General features: G+C 42.0%; 1 protein-coding gene across 2 annotated transcripts in view; it reads right to left on the reverse strand.

Moving 5' to 3' along the window:
• The window catches only part of EGFLAM (EGF like, fibronectin type III and laminin G domains), a 73,761-nt gene extending 60,305 nt beyond the window's left edge, over window positions 1-13,456 (reverse strand). The window contains exon 1 of one of the 2 annotated variants that reach the window (XM_027709154.1): window positions 13,336-13,456. In XM_027709154.1, coding sequence (XP_027564955.1) covers window positions 13,336-13,456 — 121 coding nt within the window. The remainder of the gene's footprint in view (window positions 1-13,335) is intronic. The other variant, XM_027709155.1, reaches the window with a different exon arrangement.
• Window positions 13,457-15,547: the final 2,091 nt, after the last annotated feature.

A 15,547-nucleotide genomic window follows, 5' to 3' on the forward strand; every position in this document is an offset into this window, starting at 1 on the left:
ATTTCACCATTTCCAAATAACGACCATTATTTAACTTTTTACTTCACAAAAACAATTCAAACTAAAGATGGTAAAAAAGCTTATCCCATCTCAATACAAGTATTGCTTCCATTGTGGCTCCCTCTGCTACATACAACAGCCTCTGCCCACATATTAAGTGCCTCCTGGGAATGGTCCCCAGCCTGGGCCAGTCAATGATGCTATTCTTTATTGTGATGAATTAAGTAACCTCTTCAGCCTGATCTTTTCCTTCAACTACTGCAAGAAAACTGCTTATGTGGACACAGGCAAGCTTCTCCTTCCTTCCAGTCATGGACTGAGCCCAAAGTCTTACTACAGTGATGAACAATTATGAGAAAAGAAACCCAACTTCAAAAAAAAAAAAAAACAAAAACATTTCTAATGCTCACAAGCTTCACATCTGAAGTGCTTTGGATGAGTTGGATAAAACTCATCTTTACTGTTTTACAGTGTACTAATAGTACTACTATTTTAGAGTAAACTTCAAAACTGATTTAAATTTTAAATTAGGTTAAAATAATAGTGACTGAAAACAGGTTTTTTCAGAAGTAGTGATGAATGCAATATCTGGAAGGATTGGTGTTAGAAATTTTTCTTTTAGAATTTTAACTATATTTTGCATTTTATTTTCTTTTTAGATGTAGTTGCTGTTTCAAGGCCTGCAGGTAGTCCCAGGTACTTACACATCATGAAATAATATGCAAATAATTCACTCATGCACTCCTCATGCAATAATATGGTAATACATTTCAGGGAAAACAGATGGTTCATTTCATCTTTAGTACTTTGTGGCTGGAAAACCAAAATCTTTATACTGCATTTTCTGTACTACTACTAATGACAGGGCACAGGTCAGTTAAAGGAGATAAGCATTTCACTATTTTACTTTTAAATCTCTCTGAGTAACAGCTAAGACATACTGACTGAAGTACTCCTTACTTTTCAGGTTGGTGTGTCTCCTATTTGTGTTCCACAAAACATGAGAAATTTGTTGATAAAATGCCAGCTATCACTACTAACATGTCACAATGTGAAGAAATAGGATTAAAAAATCTCATGAAAAATAACTGAAACACATTTAAACTGAAGTTTTCAGAACAAACGATTTTCCAGAAGTATCCTTGAATTTCTTCTGTTTGAAAGATTATTTCATTGCATTCAGCAATTCATAAAACCCCTAAGTTTTAGTGAAATAGCATTTTATCATTGTAATAGCTCCTTTCCAGGAAAACAGCTTGTCCATTCCTAGAAGTAAAATAAAGTACATTATGGTCCACTCTCTGAAATATTGGTGAAATCCCTATTTATAAAACAATAAACAGTGATAAGGTCTTTCCTTGTTTCCCTTCTTTTTACAGACAGAACAAGGTTATGCAAACACCAGAGTGGAAGGAAGACAGCATGACAAACTGAAAAGGTCAGGAAATTCTAAATGAAAAAAATGTGCCATCTTTAAATTTCTTTGAAGTGTTTTCCAGCTCCCACTGCCCAGCAGCAGTATGTAAGAGAGCAAGAATCTCGCAGCCACAAAAACTACAAAGGACAATGACTTGAAACTGGAAAATCTCAGCCAGTCTCTCCTGGTTCTGCACCCAGAGTAGCGACATCAACACCAAAAAAAAACCAACAACAAAAATGGGAAAACCCTGATAGTCATTGCTCTGAATGAGTTGCCTCTCACTGCATCAGATCCTGACAAAAGGAAATCCACTGGACCACCTGCACGCTGCCACACTGAGTGCCAGTGCAGAGAGGGCAGGTAACATGGGCCTGTAGAGGCATCATGGGTTTTGACCCAGACCACCGTGCACAAATCTTTGGAGAGACTAACCCAACCTTCATTAGTCCTTTAAAAATACTGTAAAAAAAAACACAATGAAAAAATGCCCTCAACATTATAATAGTAAGAGGCTTGGACCCACGTGATGTTTTTCTGATGCGTCGCTTATCTGCCACAGGTACATCTGAGGTGACAGTCACCAGGGGTTTTATAGGCTAAGGAAGGGGAATGAAGGAGACAAAGCTCAGCACTTAAGCTACAGTGTAACACAGCAAATCCCATTAACTACAAACAGGCACAATGTCACTGGTGACTTTGTCGCAGCTTTTCCTGCTTTGCCTTGGCCCTGCAGGTCACAGAACAGAAAGACAGGAGTGGGAAGTCCTGGTTCCCTCCCTACACTCCTCCCTGGAGCAGAGGTCTGCTCCTGGGAAGGCTCCAACTCTGCAGAGAAGGGAAGGAGAGAGGAGGTAAGCTCTGCACAGTGCACAGTGATTTCTAGGACTGAGAACGAAAAGCAGAAACTGCTTTCTCAAAAAAAAAAAAAATTTAAGAACCAGATACAGAAAAAACTTCTTTGGATGGTTATGCACTGGAGTCACTTTTGGGGAATTTCTGGTGCTGAAGTCTATAAAAAGCAGGGGACATCATATCTCTGAGCAAAGGTCTAGTTTATATCTGCCTTGTCAAGAGGAACACATGGGACACTCTCTGTGCAACTCTTACATGCTTGTGTTCTCAATAATTACCAATCAGAGGCCAGTTTGATTAACACAAATGCAAACTTGCATATACTGTACCTGCACGTGAGACAACTTGGTGAAATATTTCACCAATGGAAGCACTTTCCACTTCCAAAGTAAATGAAGCGTTTGTAAAAAGCCCCACCAAGACACTCTACCTGCATAACCTCAGGTGTCTTTCTGGAAGTCTGAGTCAAAATCTGGTGCTCGCTCCCCTAAAATCAGGCTTGTGCTTTGGCTGTCAAAGCCACAGAGCTGGGGCATGGCTGCCATAATTCTTGACATTTCTGCAGCACCTTGGCCTGGCAGAGGAAAATGGTAGCCAGGTTCCCATTCCTGGAGAAGGGGTGGCACTGAGGCTCATCTCACACTCCTCCAGCCTAGTGACTGCTTGAATGTAAAGCTCAACATTTTTCCTGGCTTGAGATCTCCTGGCTGGGCTCCGTCATGCCCTGTCTCTGCGGATGTGTCCATGACTGGTGGGCTGCAGTTAGCCCTGCCTGCTGCCAGCATCCTGCCTGCCCTGCCATTGCCTGCCCTCTTGGTAGTTGCTTCGCCAGTTTTCAAATAACTTTTAAAAAAAGTGTCTCAGAGGGTTAAGTGCCAGAAGGTAGCTGAAATCAAGCAACAGGATGACACCTTGTCTGTGCAACAGACTTTAATAATCAGTGGGACAGGCTGCTTAAGAACCAGCATGCCAATAGCTTATCCTGGCACTCCCTCCAACCCTGTCTCCCTCCTCAGTTTTCTATACCTGGACTACACTGTGAGCATCCATCACTTAAGAAGCCACTCAGCAGAGGGGCAGCAGAAAGCAGCTTTCCAGCCAGGTAGCCCTCTGGGTTTGCACAGGCTGCCTGAGGTGAGCACAAGGGAAACTGCATCTGAAGAAAACTCAGCCATCCAGATGTGCAGTTCCATCCTTCCACTGGGTAAAAGCAGCTGCTCATTGCCAGTGGCCAGGGGAAGGCCTCATGCCTTTCCCTTTGCTACCTCCCCACTCCTCTATTCCTCTTCCTCCAGGCGTTTCTCTCCACCTTCCTATCCCAGGGCTTCTCCCTTCCTCTTGGCACTGATTTGAGCCATGTGATAGAATTCAACCCATTTCCACCATAAAAAATAATAATAAAAGAAAAAAGCTGTTCTCTTTTATCTCGTGGGTTATGCATCTGAGGTGCTAGGAAGCAGTAATACCACAGGAGCTCCAGAAAGCATGGCACTCTGAAAACAATTGGAAGCAGAAAGAGGAAAACACTAACAAAGTTGATCAAATAGTGCTTGAAGTTCATGACTGAGTCTTAGGCATTGTTGGTGAAAATAAACTACTAAGCAGGAATTTCACCAAAATGAAATGATAAAAATAAGGATAAAAGTCAGTCTGCTGCATTTTCTGAGCATTTATAACACGATACAATATATAAGAGAACCATATATGAAAGATTTTGTATTTATTATCAAAAAAATACAGTTTCATTATATAGATAAAAATATATCTATAAATAAAAAGGCCAGTTAAACTGAAAAATGCCAAATAAATAACTTGAAAATTTCTTTTACCATCTATCAGTATCACTTAAGGGTGTACTTTTCAAGTGTTTGCTATCCAAAGCTTATTATCTTTAACAGGAACCTTGGCAAAAATTGTTCATGATACTTGAAAAATGTTCTCCTAGATGTCCCTTAATCTGTTTGCTTTATCTACTACGTATTTCTCTCTTGCTGAAATTCAGAACAAAACAGCTCTAGAAGAAATAGCTTTCTTGGTACAAGAAACAAAATGTAATGGGAGCTTCCTGAAAAGTGGTCAGATAGAAAAAAATGACAATCACACACACTTTGCAGACACACATGCAAAAAGATTAAAGTACAAAGAGGACAAAGCTGACCATGTGACAAGTAACAAATGTGCAGGGTGAGGACAGGACATGCAGCATCTTGGTTTCCCACAATCCCTCCAAATCCTGAGTGATTGTTTTGAAGCTCATTATTCATTACTTTAAAACTATCCAGTTATGCACCGGAAAAGATCACAAAATAAACGTGCAGGTTTGTTATCCCTGAGGTTCTGGCACAGGCCTCATACAGCTACAGAAGACAAAGCGTAGCAACCTCCCACTAAACCTGTTTGTACTGATCAAAACTCCAGCAAACACCTATTTCCCTGTAGAAAGCAGAGTAGTGTGTCCAGTTGGTGTTTCCAGTCCATGACAGGATGAAGGACAGCTCAAAGCAAGCTGAATGGGAAACCTAAAACAGACATTTTCAAGAGATTCTTGTGACACTCTGAAAAATCGCAGAGGGGGTGAGGCTGAAAGGCACTTCTGGATACACCTAGTCCAAACCCCTGCTCAGAGCAGGCCCAGCAAAAGAAGGTTGCCCAAGACTTTGACTAATGGGATTTGAATATCTCCAAGGACAGAGACTCCACAACATCTCAGGGTAAATGCTCAGTCACCCTCACAGTAAAAAACGTATTTTCTTATATTTAAATTGAATTTCCTGCTTTCACTTTGAGCCCATTTCTTCCAGTTCTGTCATAGGGCACCACTGAGAAAAGCCTGGCTCCATCTTCGTTACTCCAACCAACAGCTATATACATTTTTAAGATCCCCACAAGCATCTTACTCCCAAAACTGAACTATTCTTCTCCCCACTCATTCATCTTTGTGGCTCTTTGCCAGACTAATTGTAGTATATCCATGTCTCCTGTTTTACTAGAAGCCCAGAATTGGACCCAGTACTGCAGATGTGTCCCTCTCATACAGAGGAAGGATCACCTCCCTTGACCTCCAGGCAATACTCCTCCTAATGGAGTTTGGGATGCTGCAAAAGCACATCCACAAAGGTTGTCACTGCACAGTGACCCTAACCTGACAGGAGAAACCTGCTCAATGGCAACTGAAGTTTTATTAAAGGCTGCTGAAGGCCAGGTTAGAGAGGAAATCCGGCATCTTCTCAAGGAGCAGGAAATCCTTCTCTAATGCAGTTCCTCTGTAAGAAATGGGACAATTTCAGTACCTTCTGCAGTCAGCAAGTGTCTCCATTTACCAGTACTATCAGTAAAAACCAGAGGAAGTTCTTTGTCTCCACTAAGTGGCTGAAGTAGATGTGTTTTTAAAAGCTGAATCCCTGTGCTAATTTAATGTGGGATGTGGTTGTGTATGCAGAAAACCAGTAACAAGCAGCAGGATGTGAAAGCTGGGAGAATGACAGGAAAGGACAAAACCTTCTTCACTGCAAGAGACATTGGGACATGGAAATATATCATAGCATAAACACCTAATATGTAAGGAAAAAAATAGCACAAGACCCAGACACAGTTGTGATGTCTACAAAGTTAGTGTCTAATGCTCTCTAATTCTCTCAAAGCATTCCCTGTTCCACTGGCACCCTGTTTTCTGCAGCCTGAAGAAACGTTTTGGCTCAAACCTCTGCCGGGGCTATCTCATGCAAGCCATGCCCTTCTCTTGCCATCAGTTGGTTCAAACAGCTTGCTTTTTCCCCCTTTAAACCCATTTTAGTTGCTGTCTAGTCCTTTCTCCAGAAGTTCCTGAAAGAACGGCTTATATTCTGCAGGTTTCTTCTTCTATCCTATGATCTTACGACATTGCAAGTGTAAATGGCTGGAAGGCACCAGTCACACTACTGAGTGAGTCCTTTCACACACACATGGACAGAGTCACAGCTCTTGGCTGCATAAATCAACACATCACAGTGCTGCCACTATGGTTCTTCATTAAGATGAGAACAGTAGCAACCTGCACACAACAGGTTCATGTGGGAATGAGAACGTCATGAAATGGGAACAGGAACTAAAAATGCCAGCAGAATGCTGGCCTCCAGGCATGGCTGGAGTATCAGCTGCAATGCCAACATCTCTATAAACAGTCATTTTCATAAAGTGCTTGCTTATTTTTAGAAACATGTTACCTTCTCCTGTAATTGTCTACAAACCAGAATACGGAAAGGAGCTCATATTTCCGTTCCAAGGAACAAATTCTGGCTTCTGCTATGTCTAATTAAACCAGAAAAGTTTTTGTCCTAGACACCTACTTTCCATCATTTGTAGTTTGACAGGTTTTGTTCAAGGGTTTTTTTTCCTAAAATGATATTCCAGTTGAAATTTTTCATGCATGAAAGAATTAAACTTCAGTAAAATACTGTATAATTTTTGCCCTTAGGATTTTTTTCAGAAGATTTATGAGCCCAGCAACACAAAGTCAGTCTTGATTTAAAACTTTATATGTATAACAATGCCTCCGACATATCAGAAGGATCAGAATGACTTTCTGTATTTGAAATCAGCATGGTCAACATTCACAAGATGCTCCTTTCCCCTCATTTTAGAAAGATGATTCAAAGTGCAAACTCTAAATGTACATAGGTATTGATATTTGGCTCTGCCATCATTTTTACAGATGCCAGCAATTTTAAATTACTTTTAAAATTGAGAGAGGTGGGAAGCATAACATGGCTTGGGAGTCTTCCATCTTCAAAGATCCTTCTGTATGAGTTAAACTAGACTGACTATATTCCAAGGACATGGGGAAACTCAGAACCGCTGAGTGTCTTCTCAGAAGGACTCTCTCAACATGACTGCTATCTGCACTGTAATTAAAAAAGTGTTTCTCAACGATAAGGTTAATATATATATATATAAAATATATATATGTATAAGAAACACACTCTATCACTACTTATAAACTACAAGGTTCATATATATATATAAATAATATTATTATATATTATTATATTATTATACTATTAATTATTATATTATTATAATATATAATTATATATTATATAGTGCATATATAAAATAATATTATATATATAAAATATATAATTATATTGTTATATATAATATGTATACAATTTATATATATATATATATAAGAAACACACCCTATCACTACTTGGGGATACACTCAGAAAGCCAGGTTCAGAATATGTTAGCACCTGCATATGGTTTATACCTTCTAGCTCTAAAAATTATCCAGGTTAATTTTGGCAATGCTTGAATGAGAGATCTTTTTAAGAAAACTAAGCCAAAGCATTCTGACTATCCAACTACAGGGTCAGCAAGCCACCAACAGAACAAAGTGTTTCTCCCATGGCCCCATAGCTGTTCTCTACCTTTTGAACAAATGGCTCCCTGTGCCAATATTGTGTGGATTCCTCTTTCATTAGAGGCCAATATCCTGAGGGATTTTCCTCAACGGTAATCTTTACTTCTGGGTGTAGTTACACTGTGTTTGATAGAAGAACTGGCATGAATTTGATGTATTTCACATTATACACCTCTCACCTGCAGAGTTTTATGGATCATCACACAGTGTATGATTCTCTAGGCTATTTAGGTATCTCATGATGAAGTTTTCCCCCTAAGCATCCAATTTTCAGTGGCTTAAGCCCTCCTGAAGCAGTTACTCTCAAAGATGAACTTGGCTGTGCTTGTTCTCAGCTCAGCAACCCTGAAAAGTCTGAAAAAAAAGTTCATCTTTTGCTGTGGTTTGGACGTTCACATTATATGAAATAACTAATTTGGTTTTCATATATAAGCATCTTCACTAAAAATAAAAAATAAAAGGAAATTAAATCTTGCCTAGCCGTACTCAAAATTATTTCCCTTCAGTTGGAATTAGTTATGAAGAACAGTTTGGGAGTTTGTTTGTTTTGTGGGGTTTATTTTAGAACATTTGTTTGCACAGAAAATCATTACGAAATTTCATTCAAGATCACACAGCTACCATAGTCTCCTGTGCCTGTGGCTTAAAAAGTCTTTTGTGATGTGATCACAGAACACTAGTGCACATTCACCGATAAATATGACCAAAATGTACACTCCATAATGAAATAATAGACTCTGCTAAGACCTATTCGTGGCAATTTACTTAGATTTCAGGCATCTTTAATATCCTTTAATAACTTTTTAATATGAAAAACTTTCTTTGGCCATTTTAGGGTTTCACTTCCCTGTTGAAAACGTTCTATCAGTCCTGTTCTGAGGACATGAAGCAGCAACATTAGTCACCTTTTTTTAATCATTTTTATTTTCAATAAGACCACATTAAAGGGCTAGAAACAGAATCGGGTACAAGTTTGAGTCCTAATGTAAGCGTGATCTGAGGAACAGGAAAGACCCAAGTATACTCTTAGCTAATCAATGAGTTTGAGGGGCACTGAAGGGAACTCATTCCCTGAAATTTTCCATTTCAAGACATGGTACTCTTCTGCTCCTTCAGGTGTCTTTTGGGTGACTGACACTCAGAATCCCTGCCATTAAGTTCAAGATGAGGCTGACTGTTGTATGTGCTCCTCATGAGCTGTACACAGTACACAGTGCTGTGCTCTGTCTAGTCCAGTGTCACTGAGTATCTGCCAGAGAAAAAGAGGGTGTTTTTTGTGCAAGGCACTCTGGAAGATATGGAGGCATTTACCTACATACTACCACTAAATTAAAGCCTAGTAACACTGACTAAAATTGAGGTAAAACTATGCTTACCTCACGTCTTACCACTGTCTAATGTGTCATGGTTGGAAAAGGATAAAAGCATAAAACCACTCTAATCCCATTTATAAAAATGAAAATATGGCCTCAGGAGGACTGGCAAACTCTTAAAGACAGTCTGTGATAGCCTCAGGGCAGAAAGATTTCCCAAGGATTGCCCTAGTGCCTTAACTCCAATGAAACCACTCTTCTCCAAAGCATCACTGGGAACCCCAATACGTGGTATAGTGTAATTCCACCAATATTTAAAATGTCTTGTCTTATTTTACCTTTCTGAATGCTGGTGAAAGTCTGAATAGTCATTTTAGATGGGGCATTGGCAAAATCGTGCCCAAGAAAAACGTTTACTGAAAGTTTCCTTTTACAGAGGAAGATAGCAATTTCAGGATGGACAGGACATAACACATTTTGCTCTGAGTGAGGCTAATTAAAACCAGAAAACATACTGGATTTACCAGAGTATGGACTCCAGAGCAAGAGCAAGTCCACTCAAAATGGGAATGACGCATAATGTTGTGGTGCAACTTATACCCAAAGGTGACAAATACATATATAATTAGTGCTTGGTTGCTCTTATTGGTGTTGAAGACATCGGATATTTCTGAAACAATAAAAGATTGATATTAATCTTCCCCTGAATAAATTATTCACATCTTCTTTATTGGTTTTAGTTCACAGACACGCACCATCTCTGACAGCTCTGCAGCCCTCATGTTAGGAATCATTCAGCTTGAGACTCTTTCCTCTTCTCAGACTCTTCACATTCAGCAGCAAATCAACCTTAGCCTTGCATGGTTTACATGTGGGATTTATTATGACACCGAATTACAATTCACCCTACTGTTGCTCAAAAAAAATTGTAATATTTAAAAACTCAAGCAAGTACATTCTTTCCCAAAGACTGCTACATTTTTCATATCTGTAGACCTAATTTCAAGGCAGTTTTACCTGTTTAAATACCTAAATATGGCTAGACTTTCAAAAGTGTTCTATATCCAACAGCTCTTATTATAGTCAGATTTTCTAAAGAATTCAAGTATTGCAGTGCCAAGTTCTTTGGAAAAAAAAAGTCATTTACTGTAGTGCTGACCAAGGTTCTCTGCTCTTTTCAAAATCTGGCCCTGATATTGAGTGCTATTCTCTTGTAAAGTCTTCAGACTTTACCCGATCTGATTCCTCCAGCACTTCCTCACTAAGCCAGTGATGTCTACCGGTATGGACATCTGGGAAATAGATACAAGCCAAATTCTTTGTTTATATTAGCTGGCAAGCATAATATATATATAAAACAAGAAGCATTCCTACGCATCAGATATGATTATTTTTACTCTCCATGCAGACCAACTTAACAGTTTTATTATTCTACAGGGCGTTGGAACTTTTCACTCTGTTACTAAAAAAGCATCAATGTAATACAGTGCAACAACTTTATGCCATGAACATCCACAGGAAATCAGCTAATTGGTCAGCTCTTTCCCCAATAATTCTCTAAAATCATAGAACAATTAAAATTCAATATTATCGTGTTTACATTAGCAGCAGTGTAACACAATGGGGGCTAGTTTTAGGCTCTCTAATCTTCAACCAGTTGAAACTTGAAAGAGAAATGGTGAAAACTTGTGTCTTTGCAGAAGGCAAAAGCAAGAAAACAATGCGAAAGCAGCAGTAAGAGTGCCAGTTTCTGGGAATACAAGATATAGAGAATCCCAGGCTAATCTGCTCCCAACTATGCTATTCACGACACAGTGTCTAAGGATTTGTTTTAAACCCTTCCCAAGGAGTCTGTCATCCTGTTTCCTTGTCTCCAGCAAATGTATTATGTAACTGTAAATAAATGTTCAAATGAGTTTAGCAGTCATCAGGATGTTTCACATTTGAGCTCGACAGCCTTTTTCCCTGAAGATTAATTTAAGAAGTTGCAATAGTGACCGTTTGACTATATATTTTTAACTTCACAAACAGATTTCTCAGTCAGCTGCTTTCTTGGGATTACAAAATTGATCTTTGTAAGATGAGCCCTGAGCTAAAACTTGGGGAAAATGGAGATGCATTTTACTATCTTTTTCCTTTCAAGCCACAGGACCTCCCAGTCAGTTCCTGTTATTGAATATGAACTTGTTTTATGACTTTTCTCTCAATATAACCTTTACCTTTCACCTCAGCTACAATTCCTGTACAAGTCTCACTTCTGTTGCTATTAAAAGGGCAAAGTGAAAGAAAAAAATGTCTTAAAGAACTTTTCACTCTCTTATATCTTCTTTATTCACTGATTATGTGATTTTGGAGCTGTAAGTAAATGATAGTTCCTTTCCACTCTTAACCATCCAGCATGTGATGTACTGCAGAATAAGGAAGAGATGTGAGTTACCTATGAGTTACTACACTTGTTCTCAGTGTTTTGAGAACAACATTTCACAGTAAGGACTCAGCCATGGGGTTCTCAGAAGCCTGCAATTACAATAGCCCTGGGGCAGAATGCAGACGGGATTTAAATCATATAGTGCTGCACACAAACTGTCTGGGGGATTTCCCTCTTCAAATCTTGCTACAAGTGGATATTCAAATGTTTGCACAAATTGTGGAAAAAATTGTTCCAAATAAAACTCATATACTTCTTATACAGCAAAAGAAGTAAAAATGGAATGATTGAATCAGTCAGTGAACCTGAAATATGTTATAAAAAGTGAACATAAAATGTGTACTAACAAAAGTAAACACAATATTAGCATACTAATTCATCTCCCTCACAATGCTACAATTAGTTTCCAAGCTTTAAATTCCTTTAATGCACTGAAATTCATTTTCCCCAGGTCTGTCATTCTGCTGTAACTAGGGGAAACAAATACACGAGCATGCTACAGTAGAGGAATATTTAAAAATATTTATAACTTTCCATCCACAACTTCAAATATCCAGATTTTTTAACACAAGCTACTAATCATCTCATTCACAACGACTGTCTCCCTAATTTCCTCAAGTACTTAATGGTAGCTATTATGCCAAGCAAGGATCATGGGACTAGATCCCTAAGAGACAAGGTCAGACCAGTAAAATTAGCCATCTGTCCAGTCAGGGTTTTAAGCTCAGGCTGTATTTAAGTATTTAGATTCCAACTGTACAGTCATTTGGTTTTCTTCTCATAGAAGCAAGAGAACGCACAATAATGATTCCAAAAACCAGCAATGCAAATCTTTAAACACTGTGGAATAAAGACAAAAAGGATCTGAAGCTACAAACATTTCATGAGCTGAGGTAGAATTTACTAAACTTGCTTCATTTTCAGTTGAACCAATCCCAGTGTACTCAGTGATAAAACAGCTGGCCTGAAAAACTCCAGGATAGCCCCGGTGTTTGAGGCAGTCTCGGACATAGTTATCTTCTCTTAGCACCACAATTTTTAAAGCATGCAGAATGTCAAACTTCACCATGCACTGTCCCCCATCTCGCTGTTTACATTTTACCTCAGTGTTTCATACACTGCAGACTGTAAAAGGGCTGTAAAAGCTGCTCAGACTCCAAGTTTTAACTTTCAGCCACTAAGGACCATGAACAACCTCCTCAATCAACGCACAAACCGCACCGACAGCCGTGAGAACTCTCCCGCATGACACGGGTAACGCTCAGACAGAAGCAGGATCAGGACCACATCATGCTTGGTACAGAATAACTACATATTTGGACAAAATAATTGCTTTCCTAATAATTTTCCTTTCACGTTTACTACTCCATATCTTATGTTATTCGCTTGCCACACACATACATTGTCACAGCCACAGCACAGCCTTGCCGACAGATCACCTCGGACCGGCTCAGACGTTCACCTGGATCCTAACTCTGCCCACGCAGCACCCCAGGTTACGAGATCCAGGGAAAAACTCCTTCCGCAGTAGCCTCAGTCTGGTCCTGCTCTGTAACTCGACCGAACCCACCGGCACTGGGCGCAAGATGCCAGAAGAAACGGATCGTACACCGATTCCGCAACTTCACGGCTCCCGGTGGCACACTCCCTGCCACTACCTTTGGGCATCCTCTCCTCCCCGTGAGTGGGCACAGCAGGGCTCACAGGGCAGGGCGAGGAGCAGCGGACGCCCCGCCGGGCACCCGCTCACGGACTCGCTCCCCCAGACGGAGTCAGGCGGCCCGACCCCGAGGCACTGCCCCGACACCGTCACCCGCTCGGCCCCCTGTCCCCGGCCAGGGGCAGCCCCTGTGCTAAAGGGACGCGGCGCTCTGTCGGTGCGGGGCGGGCACCCTCCGTCCAGCGCTGCCGCCCGCCCTACCTTGCCGGCGGGGGATGTTCCTGCGCGGCGCGGCCGCGCACCCAATGCACGAAGCCAGGAGCAGCAGCAGGGCGAGGCAGCGGCGGTGGCAGCGGCGGTGACAGCCGCCCGGCCCCTCCATGTGCGCCGCGTCCCCCCGCCCGAGCGGGGCGCTGGGGGCCGGTGGCCGCGGGCGAGGGGCGCCGCCGCCGCCGCGCGTCCCCTGCGGGCGGCGACCGGGCGGGGAGCGGGGCTGGAGCGGAGCGGATCGCGGGGCTGGTACTCGCGCCGGGCAGGGACGGGGACGCACGGAAATGGAAGGGGGGAGGAGGCTGGGTCCGGCCCTTTGATGGGATTACGGCCGCCCGGCGCGGGGCACGGCGCGGCACCTCCCCCGCGCGGCGCCGCCCGGCCCAGCCCCGATGGAGGGGTCGGGGCGTCCCCTGCCGGGAGACCCCCGTGCCGCCGGGACCCCTGGGCTGGCCAGCCCTGCCCGCGGGGGGGACAGCCAGGACCCACCCCCGGGTACCGTGGGGCGGGGTGTCACCCCTTCCTCAGCGGGGACTCCTGCCCTTCCACTGCCCGGGAGATGTCCTCGGCCCCGTCCCGCCCTGCTGGACCCCAGCTCGGCTAATTCCCTCCCCAGGGAGCATCGATATTGACACAGGATTCTTCCTTTTTTTTTTTTCCTCGGAGGTACGACCCTGAAGTACTAGACAAGTTCTGGGGCGAAGGCGAAGCTAGGAAGAGGATTTGGCAAGGAAGTTGTTGCTGAATTAAGAGGATAAATTAAGTTTAATCCCCCCAGATGGAGGCTGAGACCTATCCAGCCACTCAGACTAATATAGAAACCCCTGTGGAGATTAGAAGGGATGGGGAGAGCTGGGGGCAGCAAGGCAAGGGGAAGCTCTGGGGTTTGAAGATCCCACAAAAAAAGCAGAGATAAGCAAGAAGACCAAAACATCCCTTCAGAACAATATAGCATTAGTGGGACAAGAGACCAAATCCATTTGGTCTAGTATCCCATCTTTGAAATTTGACAGACAGAGGCAAGTACCAGAAACTTAATACCAGCAGACATGAGATTATCTACCCTCTGCTTCAGGTCTCATCCTAAGCTTGGTTAGTTACAGATCATTATAAACCCTGAAACACCAGAGTTGTTATGTCCTGAGGGTTTGTGTGGGCTTTGGGTTGGAAATCATCTTCATCTGTTTATATTGCTGTTTACTTTGATAACTTTCAGTGGGTTTGATGTCCATATAAATTATGTATGTTTATACAGTCTCTTTTTGAATTCGTAACACTGATACTCCGTTCAATGAGTTCCAGGCTGTAATTTTATGACATGTGGAGAAAAACCAGGAAGACGTCAAATGAAAAGCTGTCTCTCTGTGGGAACAATGCTGATGTAGGAAAATAAGGAAATCTGTACCTTTTCAGGGTATGAGAAGAGACAAGGAAATGATGATGAAGTCCTTTCGGACAGAAGATCATAGGAAGGGAGTCGGAGCCCCTACCTGTAAAAGCACTGTACGTACCTCATGACGAAGTTGAGGAGAATCAAAGTCCTCACAGAAAACAGCTGAGAGGACAGCCCTTGCTTACCTCAGGGACAAGGAAAGGAGGCAGACACCTGGTCCCCTTAGAAAGGACAGAACGCAAGTTTCAGAGTGATCACTGCCAGGAGAGTATGCTCGAGGCTGCAGGAATTAAAGACGAGGAGTGTTTTTTAGCGTAATTGGGATGCCAGTGGTGTGTCTCTCTCACACCCTTATCAATCTGCCTTTGCAGAAAGGAGGAATTGCAGTAGGTGTGGGAAAAGTGCAGGACTCATGGCAGGAATTCCTGGCAGAGTCAGGAACTGTGGTGTCATGTGAAACTGCAGTTCACAGGGAAGAGAATGAACTTTGGATTCCATATTTGCCCAGAAGTCATATGGGACTGCTCACTCACCAGTAAAAATGGCAGACAGATCACAGCCAGGGGTGGAGAAAAGCAAAGACTTGCCCTTATATGCCCTCCAAACCATTGTTGTTTGTACAGTGTGCTGTCATCAAATGCATTACTATTTCTGCTTTTCTTCTTGCTTGATCTCTTCCTTCTTTCACACCCCTATTTCTATCTTCTTTCCTCTGACTTTCTTTTCTGGCAGTACTCATGTTGGCCACTGTAGTTTGTTTTCTCACATATGCCTGTCTACCAAAAGTACTCTCTGACTAAGTTGGGCATA

This window comes from Neopelma chrysocephalum, unplaced genomic scaffold, assembly GCF_003984885.1.
Source record: "Neopelma chrysocephalum unplaced genomic scaffold, ASM398488v2 Primary Assembly neopelma1_96688, whole genome shotgun sequence".
NCBI classification, from domain to species: domain Eukaryota; kingdom Metazoa; phylum Chordata; class Aves; order Passeriformes; family Pipridae; genus Neopelma; species Neopelma chrysocephalum.